Source organism: Mustela lutreola, chromosome 12 (genome assembly GCF_030435805.1).
Source record: "Mustela lutreola isolate mMusLut2 chromosome 12, mMusLut2.pri, whole genome shotgun sequence".
Taxonomy (NCBI): Eukaryota; Metazoa; Chordata; class Mammalia; order Carnivora; family Mustelidae; genus Mustela; species Mustela lutreola.
Window position 1 is genome coordinate 11,741,976 of NC_081301.1, and position 10,072 is coordinate 11,752,047.

At 38.7% G+C, this 10,072-nt stretch overlaps 1 protein-coding gene across 3 annotated transcripts in view; it reads left to right on the plus strand.

The window, feature by feature from the left end:
* RC3H2 (ring finger and CCCH-type domains 2) overlaps positions 1–5,642 on the plus strand; it is a 53,275-nt gene extending 47,633 nt beyond the window's left edge. For 2 of the 3 annotated variants that reach the window (XM_059141346.1, XM_059141345.1), the window contains one exon: positions 305–5,642. In XM_059141346.1, the coding sequence (XP_058997329.1) occupies positions 305–500 (196 nt within the window). In that variant the 3' untranslated portion in view covers positions 501–5,642. The remainder of the gene's footprint in view (positions 1–304) is intronic. The other variant, XM_059141347.1, reaches the window with a different exon arrangement.
* Positions 5,643–10,072: the final 4,430 nt, after the last annotated feature.

Here is a 10,072-nt window from a genome sequence, read left to right on the forward strand (position 1 = left end):
AAAAATTATGTTAAGATATTCTTGGGTTTAATATTACCATTTTATATAATTACTGCCAAGAAATATGGGTTAGTCTTGAACTTAATAGTGTGTTGGCCTTAAATTAACCAGTATTTTAATTTCTTCAATACGATTTTTGGAAAATGGGACTTTTTTTAGTGAGCGCTGATCCTTTTTAGTGATAAAGACCTGCCTTTCCTAGGAGCTCTTAAGGTTTATTACAACTTGTATTAAGCATGTATGGTTATTCTTCAAGTTTTCACTTAAAGCTAATTTGTTTTCAATGTCATTTATTTTCTCCCAGGGAGGAGCAAAAAACAATTCTGCCGGTAACTTCTTGCTTTAGCCAGCCACTCCCAGTGCCCATTAGCAATGCAAGTTGCCTCCCCATCACCACGTCTGTCAGTGTTGGCAACCTCATTCTGAAAACTCATGTTATGTCTGAAGATAAAAACGACTTTTTAAAACCTGTTGCAAATGGGAAGATGGTTAACAGCTGAAAGGAGGTTCATCTTTCAAATTTGTGACCATACCATGGAAGCATTTACACTAGCTTTTTATATATATAATATATATTATATAATGTATATTTTTTTTAAAAAAAGATATTACTGGGGGCATCCATTTCCTGTGGACTCTTTGATACTTCAAGCCCTCTTGCATTAGCATTATGAAAAAAAAAGAAAATTTACTTTACTAGGGTAACACGTTCACTTTCCAGAAGTGATTGGAATTTGGACATTTAACTTAAGCTTCAAGCAGCTTTTTATGAGTTTGTAGCAATCCGGTGCAGTAACTGAGCCATTTCCTATTTTAAATGGCTTCTATAGAAAATTAACAACTCAGTTATTAAACTAGCAGGATCCTACAATGATACATCTAGTGAAAGTAGACTTAATTAACTTATTTATTTCTATTTTATGTTTTGCTGAGAGAAATTTCCATCTCATTCCAGCTGCTTTATCTTTTTCATGGGACTTTGCATGGATTTTTCTTTTTCTCTCTCTCTCTTTCTTTCTTCTTCCTTCCTTCCTTTCTTTCTTTTCTTTCTTTTTTTTTTTTTTTTAACTTTGAAGAGTGGAGTTAGACGTTCTTACCATAGAATTTTACAGGGTTATATACTAGCTTTCTTTACTGCATTATATGTAGGAGTGTGGTGCAGTGCTTTTATCTGTAGCATTGAAATTTTTTTTAATTTTCCATTTTTCAGGAATAGTTTCTGCTTTGTTAATATTTATACACAGGCTACTTGTTGAAGTAAGTAATTAAATATATAACCAAGTGCCTAAGTCTTTCAGCTGATGTACTAGATATTAAATTCTCCTAAGTTATGCAGAATCGTTTTTACAATTTTGATAAATTATGCACTAATGTAACGGCAGTTTTTTAAAATGCAGATTTAAGCCTGTACATTATTGAATCTGATGACTTGGCAAAAGAATCAGGTGCTTTCAGCTTTCTTGAGAAAACCCTGTATGTAGCGTTTGCACTGACTAACAAGATGGTATTGCTGTTTTTTTTTTTAATTTAAACTAATTAATTTGGATGTTCATTGCAATATCTTAGTTAAATATTGTTTATTGTTACTTCACGTTGGGGTTTAATTTTCCTTATTTTCTGACTGTTAGGTTAATAAGACTTTGAACCATGTAATAATAGAACATTGGCTAACCTTTATTCATACTTAAAAACACAAATAATTTCTGCCCTGCTAAATGTGACTGAAAAGTGTTTGGATCTGGCATCTGGAAGTATGCAGTATGTTCAACCAGCCATGCCCCAGATTTTTGGGAGGTATATTACTGAAACCTAAATTTCAGTCAACATTTGGAAACAAAAGCCGGGCATTCCTTACTGGTGATCTTACCTATAGTTTGTCTCTTTGTTTTCCCCCCCGGTTTCTTTGAGATTAGTTTGACTTTTATTATTTTTTTAATTAACTTCTGTGAAGTTGTTTACTCTGAAAATTGTACTGGAATATTTTAAGCCAAGCTGATCTTTCACCAGGTGTACTGTATGTAAGGGCTTTTCCTGCTAGCAAGATGCTTAAACAGGATCATGTTATTGGTCGTCTGAGCTATTTAGTTGTTTTACAAAACCACAGCATTGTATCAGATAAGATTTTGATAAAAAGTTTTGTGCACATTTCCAGGGGCGGGAGGGTTGACATTTCCCTGAAATTTCTTGATCAGAATGAGTAAATACTGGTGTTTGATAACCTGTCTTAATGAACATGCTCATAAGGTGACTGATAAGTTGTAAATATACCTGAGAAACAAAGGGGTAGTTTTGATATTCTGGTGTCAGTATGGAAGATCTTACACATTTATTTAATATTCAGATGTATGAAGATGTTTGTTTGTAGCATAACAGCACAGTAGCCTTGACTTCGTTTCCTTCGGTTAGTACTGTACCTTTTTGCCATGGCCAGTGCTCCCTATCCCTACAAAGACATTTTATTTATTTCGCTCTGTAACCTGAAATGAATAGGAACAAGAGTTTTAAACCATGTTACATTAACTTATTTCTGACATTATAAATTAGCCTAGGATATTACAAGAACATGATTGTTATATAATTTATATCAGAACCCTTCTATAAATATGCGCTTATTACATTTAAAATGCTTCCAACGTACTTTATTTGCTGTTTGTATTTCCAAAAAGGATATGCAAACCAGTATGTCTATTTCATGGATATTTAAATAGTGAGATCTTCCATGTTGAAGGTAATGTATTTTTTTTTAAGATTTTAAAATTGCTATTTTGTTACAAAATAGAGACCTATTAACAGTTTGAGAGCTCCTTATGTGCCCTCAGGGAAAGAACCCTCTGTGCAACAGAACTACGCAAAACATCTTCAGCACGTTCTGAGGGTGAATATATACTACATAAATTGATCTTGTGTATTTAACCTTATCTTTTTAATTTTAAAATTGAAATTTTGAAATTTGGTTGTGCTCTGCTGGAGGGGTTTGGGATAAACTGCTTAGGTGTTTGCCTACTTGTCCAGTGAAATTACATTTGCATCAGTATATGTATATACCTGCCAACCTTATTGGTATGTCTCAGAACATTTATATTAAAATAATGCTTGTCTTGCAGCAGGTGATCCCATAAGACAATAACTCCCTGTTCTTAAAAACTTACTCTCGTTCTCACTAACAACATAGGAATTGTTTCTGTGTTGGGATTATTCTGTATTGCATCCTTAATCTGTGTAGTGGCCATCTTCTGTTTCTCACGGTGGTTTCACATAAGGAAAGACATTGGTTCTCTGCCCCTTTAGAAGAAAGAGCAATTTTTCTGATCCTTCAAAGAGTTACTCCCTGATGTCATGGAGGAGGAAAAAAATTATAAATCAGACGGAGGATATGACTTTTTAAAATTGGGTGCATTCCCTGTCATTTGACCCTTTACCAACATGTTGTGATGTACAAATATTTGGAATCAGTATATAAGGCAATAGGAGAGGAAAGGTGTGATGTTGGTAATTAAACTGAATATGGTGCCTGTGGTCTAATTAGGAAAAAGTAGTCTGAGGTCTGGAAAGTGGGAAAGTGGTGGGGTGTTTGTTTTACTTTTCGTGGTTTTGTTTTTCCATTTCTAAGTCCCACTCTGGAGGCTGTGGGCCTTGTTCAGATTCTGTGAATGTAGCCTCAGTAGTTCTCTTCTGTAGCGTGCAGTTCATTTTCTAAAACCTGAAAAAGTAATGTATGTATTTCATCTAGTGGGCACCTGAGCAGAGCAGATTCCCTTGCCTTTCCTGCCATGACTTCCTTTCAGTACCATCTGATAAGCCAGTGTCATGGGTGGAGTTTGTGTGTTACAGTCTGCAAGAGAAGGTAGTACTTCACTGGGTCAGTGGCACTGATTTTTTTCCTAGTAGTTACTTACTCTCACAGAGGATAAAAGAAACCTCACGTCGTATACGAGAACTGAAATATCCCATTTGTATGGATCTAGTCACTTTCACTCAAATTTTGAGTTGATTCTAAGTATATAAAGCACATCCCAATTTTATATACTGCCTGGAGAAAATTACAGGATGCACAGCAATTTCTAGGAATTTAAAATGGGATCATTTAAACATTTGAAAACATTGTTTTAAAAACCATCTAGCTTGCTCTTGCATTTTAGATGTTAAAGCCCATGTTGTCTAGTTGACAGGAATGGAATTGTAATGATCAGATTCAGCATGTGATTTCAACTTTGAATCTGAGTATTTCTTCCCTAGCTTCTTTGTGTCATTTTCTGAGCAGACTGTCACCACTTATTGGTGACTGCGCAGTTAAAGGGAAAAGTTGCATTGCAACTATGTATTAGTTTCCTGGAAGAACTTTCCTTGTGTTTTAGTGATTGAAGAGTGTTGATGGGATCACTTACTGTAACTCCTTCATAAGAACCCCTTCTGCAAGCAGAACACAAATGAACTCGCTCAAGGAGTATCCCATTTTCTGGATAAATTGGATACATTTGCTAGTTATTCCTTTATACTAGCTAGCAGTTCCTTTGTATCCCTTTGCTGGCAAGGGAATACAAGGAGTCAAGGCCACTGATCAGAACACCCCACATTTGAGTGGAGTCTTATTTCTACTCCAAGAGCAGTTATTCCCCCCAATCTGAAATTGGCAACTTTTTTCTTTTTTTTTTTTAAATAAAAATTCAAAAAATATCCTCAAACCAGTGGAACACAGACACTGGCTGCACTTAGTACTGCCAAAAGCCAAGGTCATTTGCATATATTCCATCAATCTGTCGAGAATTAGGCCTCACTTTATAACCCAAGGCATGGAAGTGCATGCATTCTCTTAGCTGGGCAAACAATTATACTGTAGTTGTGATACAACACATGTGGCTTCTATTTGTACTGCACATATCCACTGTACAGCCACTTGGGAGTATCGTGGTTAGCTTGCAGCAACTGCTGTCTGCATTTATACTGTTTATTGCATATTCTTTTCCCTGGAAGTGAAAGAGAAATGTTTTTCTTGTTGCATTGATTACATTTTATAAATTTGCTTAGCTGGAAAGTTTGGGAAAAGAGGCCTGTTTGTCAATTGTACAACCGATTGTGAAGCTCTAGTGTGAATATTTTTACGTCTGTATTAGACATTTTCTTTGCAAATCTATTGTTCGATTGAAATGTAAATGAAATTAAAGATGGTGTACACCCATCATGTAAAAAGCAGGCACCATCTCTAAGATGGATTTAATGCTCATTTTTAAGGCATATACTCAGCTTCTATTTAAAACTATAATTTAAAATAATTCTGTACAATGAAATGGGGAATATATATGGGAATAAATTCTATTCCATTTATTTCAATTTGAATTTCCAAATTGTAATGTTTCCCTTTGTGCTATAGGAATAGGATTAAATGGGGGAAGGCTAGGATTTATAAGGCCTGTATATGGGGGGAGGGCAGAGATGGAACAATGAGGGTTGTGATGATAGTGAATAGCAAAGAGTGAATTCTGTGTGTTTTTGCTGTAGCACTGAAGTGAAGAGATATTAGCTTTGGCTGTTCACAGAATAGAGCATCATGATTTTCAGTGTTTGAGAGAAAATTGATGGAAAAAGTTTGCAGTACTTGACATGTATTTGCATGCACAAAATAAAATTATTTGTCCACCTTAAAAGTTGTTTTAGTGTCAATATTAAGTTCATGGTGCATTTTAGTTATAGTTATATCCTTGGTATACTGTTTGGCTTAAATGAGCTACCAGGATACTCCTTGAGATTTAAATAATCACCTGCCTTGGGGTACCTGGCTGGCTTAGTCGATAGAGCATGGGACTCTTGATCTTGGGGTTGTGAGTTCAAGCCCCACAGGAGGGGGGAGGTTGTACTTAAAATTAAAAGTTTTTTTTTTCTTTTCTTTTCTTTTTGAGATGTATTATTTGAGAGGTTGGGGCAGGGGGAGAGAATCTCAAGCAGACTCCGCACTGGGCGTGGAGCCCCATGTAGGGCTCCCATCTCACAACCCAGGAGATCATGACCTAAGTTGAAACCAAGAGTCAGATGGATACTTACCCAACTAAGCCACCCAGGTGCCCCTAAAATTAAAAATCTTTAAAATAGGGGCACCTGGGTGGTTCAGTGGGTTAAGCCTCTGCCTTCATCTCAGGTCATGATCTCAGGGTCCTGGGATCAAGCCCCATGTCGGGCTCTCTGCTCAGTGGGGAACCTGCTTCCCTCTCTCTCTCTCTCTCTGCCTGCCATTGTGATCTTGTGATATCTCTCTCTCTCTCTCTGTGTCAAATAAATAAATAAAATCTTTTTTAAAAAAAAGTCTTTTAAATAAATAAATAATCACCTACCTCATGCATACATTGCCTGGTAAGGATCTGAAAGAATGAATAGACTAGGGAGACTGAAGTATTTTACAATGCAGTCAGTCAATTCAATTATTCAATACAGGTAAAGTACTTACTTTTTTGTTGTTGTTGTTGTTTAAATTTTTTTAGACATTTTATTTATTCATTTGAGAGAGAGAGAGAGCACAAGCAGGAGGTGTGGCAGAGGGAGAGGGAGAAGACGACTCTTGGCTAAGCAGGGAGCCCAAGGCAGGCTCGATCTCAGGACCCTGGGATCATGACCTGAGCCAAAGGCAAATGGTTAACCGTCTGAGCCACCCAGATGTCCCCAGATAAAGTACTTTCTATATGGGAGATGAGGACATAGCTAATACTAGCAGATCACACTCTAGAGGAGGAATGAAATAGGACAAATTCATAAATAACTAATATGTCATAGAAGTACAAAGACACTTCTGTGGAACCTCAGAATATGAACAGATAATGGCCTGAGTGCATCGAAACACCATTTTCACTGGCCTTGAGTAGTTGTACTCATTCACTCAGCTGATAATTGTAAGCCCCAGTCTGTGCTGGTCGTTAAAGGTCAATAAAACATGAAGCCTTCCTCCGGAAGCTCATAGTGTGAAAAATGGGAAAGACAAATCTGAATCTGCAGCTCAGGGAGTGATGTTCTAAGGTAGGGTGTATGGAAACTTCAGAAGGGAAACTATGGGGCAGATGGTAGTGGGGGTGAGCCAGGAGAGAGAATTCTTTGAGAAATGATCCCAGGCTAGACTTTGTAGGCTGAATAAGAGAGAGGGAAAACACCCTGAGCACCTACTTTACCTTCACAGAATCCATTCTGTATCTTAACAGTCCTTCACTGTAGATCTTATGATCCCTAATTTTGTATCTGAGATGTTAAGTAACTTGCCCAAGACCTCCTAGCTAGAAAGTAGTGGAGTCTGAATTCAGGACTCAAGTCTGTTCTACCTTCCCAAAGGTAGTGATGGTGGGGGTTGGAACCTGTTTTAGCCATGTTATAGTGGAAGGAGTGTTTAAGGAGTAACTAACTCTTAGAGCATTTAACATGTTCCAGACAGTTCTAAGTTCTATAGGTACATTAAAATCTACGACCATTACTGTCACCATTTTATAGATGAGAAAACCAAGGCAGACACCTTCGCAAATTTGCCTGAATTCACATGGCTAGATGAGGTAGGTAGGAATCTCTATGAAGGACATTGAATACCATAATAGAAACAGGGAGTCTTGGAAGTTAGATGATCTGAACAATCTGGGATTTTAAAAAGATCGCTTCAGTAGTAGAGTGAGGTGAAGCTAAAGGTAGACCGGCGGGGAAGCCAGGTCAGCAGTCTTGGTAAGAAGTGTTCAGAGCATGGCCCACCAAGGATGGAGGGTAAGAGAGGTGGATCTGAGAAGCAGGAGAGAGCAATTGACAGGATTTGTTGTAGAGAAAAGATAATTGGACATCTACACGTTACAGGAGATAAGATCTGGCTGAGAGTCCCAGACCTCATTGCTGAGAAGAGTGCTGTATTTGTGAGACGTGTAATCTTGTGTAAGCCGGGGAGTGACAACTTAGATCAGGAGGAGGAGAAAGAACCAGGGATAGTGGATCCAGGCAAAGGAGAGGAAACTTAAGGAGATGAAAGTCCAGGAAGATTTTATTTCCTTTATTGTACCTATTGGCATAATTAGCATTCATTTTAACAAAGAGGAAGTGAAAAACCTTAATTGAAAATTCCGCAGTGCAGTGGTTCCAAACTTATTTGCACATTGCAATCACCTGGGCATCTTTTAAAAAATCCCAAAGCCCAGGGATGCCTGGGTGACTCAGTCATTAAGCGTCTGCCTTCAGGTCAGGTCATGATCCCAGGGTCCTGGGATCGAGTACTGAATCAGGCTTCTTGCTCAGCAGGAAGCCTGCTTCTCCCTCTTCCACTCCCCCTGCTTGTGTTCCCTCTCTTGCTATCTCTCTTTCTCAAATAAATAAACTTAGAAAAAAAAATCCCAAAGCCCAGAACATACCGACAGACTAAATCACAATCTCTCCGTCTCTCAGGGTGGGACCAAGGCATCTGCCCTTTAAAGGTCCCCGAGTGCTTCCAATGTGCAAAAAATTTGGGAACCACTGCTGTAATGGATGAAGATGGATTTGGGACCTATCTTATCCAAGTTCCTAAATAATATCCACTGTCAAATGTTCAGGCTGGTATGGTTCTTAGAGACATTCAGCAGATACCTTAATGAGAATCTACTACACACCAGGCCTAAAGGATACAGGAGTGAACTAGTCCCTAACTTCATGAAACTGACATTATAGATGGAGGCATAGACAAGAAACAAATAAAAGGTGAATTTAGATCATGAGTCATACAACCAGAATGAATATAATACAGTTAACTGATGGGATTTTGTAAGGTGGGAGTGGTCATTCTCAGGACTGTAGACAGTTTCAGGTAGGGCAGGCTGCCAAACATCCCTGTCTGGATCCCTGATAAACTTCTCAAACTCAACGTGACTAAGACAGAGTTTCTGGGATTCCTACAGTCTTCAAACCTCCAGTCTGCACCCCACTCTCCCCAGCCCCCGCCATTTCTGTTACTTTCCCCTGGATCACTGTCCCTCTCACTTAGTCCAGCAACAAATCTTGCCAGTTCTAGCTTCAAAATACATTCCGAATTTGACCCCTTCTCGCCACTTAAGTCTGAGCCACAATGATCTGTCACCTGAATTAGCCTGAAGAACCTCCTGTTCTCTCTGCTTCTGCTGATTCCTCTGTTCAGCAGCTAGCGTGATCCCTTTAAACTGTGAAGTCTGACCATTTCACTCTTGTGCTCAAAACCCTTGAGCGGCATCATCATCAGGGTGAAAAACAAGGCCTCTTTTCTCTGGTTTTTTGCTCACTATGCTGCAGCTGCACTGGCCACTTAGGTGCTCACCACACGAGGCATGGTTCCACCGTAGGGCTTTTCTGCTTATGATTGATTCTCTAAGGACAAATGCTTCCCCACCCTCAGTGGATATCTTCATGATGAGATTCTCCCTTTCTTTTTTTTTTTTTTTTAAATTTTTTTAAGGTTTTATTTATTGACAGATCACAAGTAGGCAGAGAGGCAGGTACAGAGAGAGGAGGAAGCAGGCTCCCTGCTAAGCAGAGAGCCCAATGCAGGGCTCAATCCCAGGACCCTGAGATCATGCCCCGAACTGAAGGCAGAGGCTTTAACCCACTGAGCCACCCAGGCGCCCTGAGATACTCCCTTTCTTAAGGTCTTTACTCAAAAGTCAACCTCTGTGGAAACTGGATGGAGAGCCATGGTGGGGCCTGGGTACCTATTTAAACTAGATGTTTTAACCCAAGAGACCATGAGTTCAAATGTTCTTTTTTTTTTTTTTTAAATTATATTCTGAAGTAGATATAGATTCACAGGAAGTTGCAAAAATATTAGATGACCCATGTACCCTTCACACAAGTTTCCCCAATGATAGCACCTTTCTTAACTATAGTACAATAGCAAAACCAGGGAACTGACATTTGTAAAGATCCACATACCTCATTCCCATGTCATCAGCTTCACATGCACTCATTTGCGTGTGTGTGTGTGTGTGTGTGTGTGTGTGTGTCTAGCTCTTAGCACATGCAGATTTGTGGAACCACCACTACTCCCAAGTTAAAAGAACTGAAGGACAACAACAACAAAGTAAGGATCTTTGCTCAACAATCCCCCATGCTACCCCTTTACATT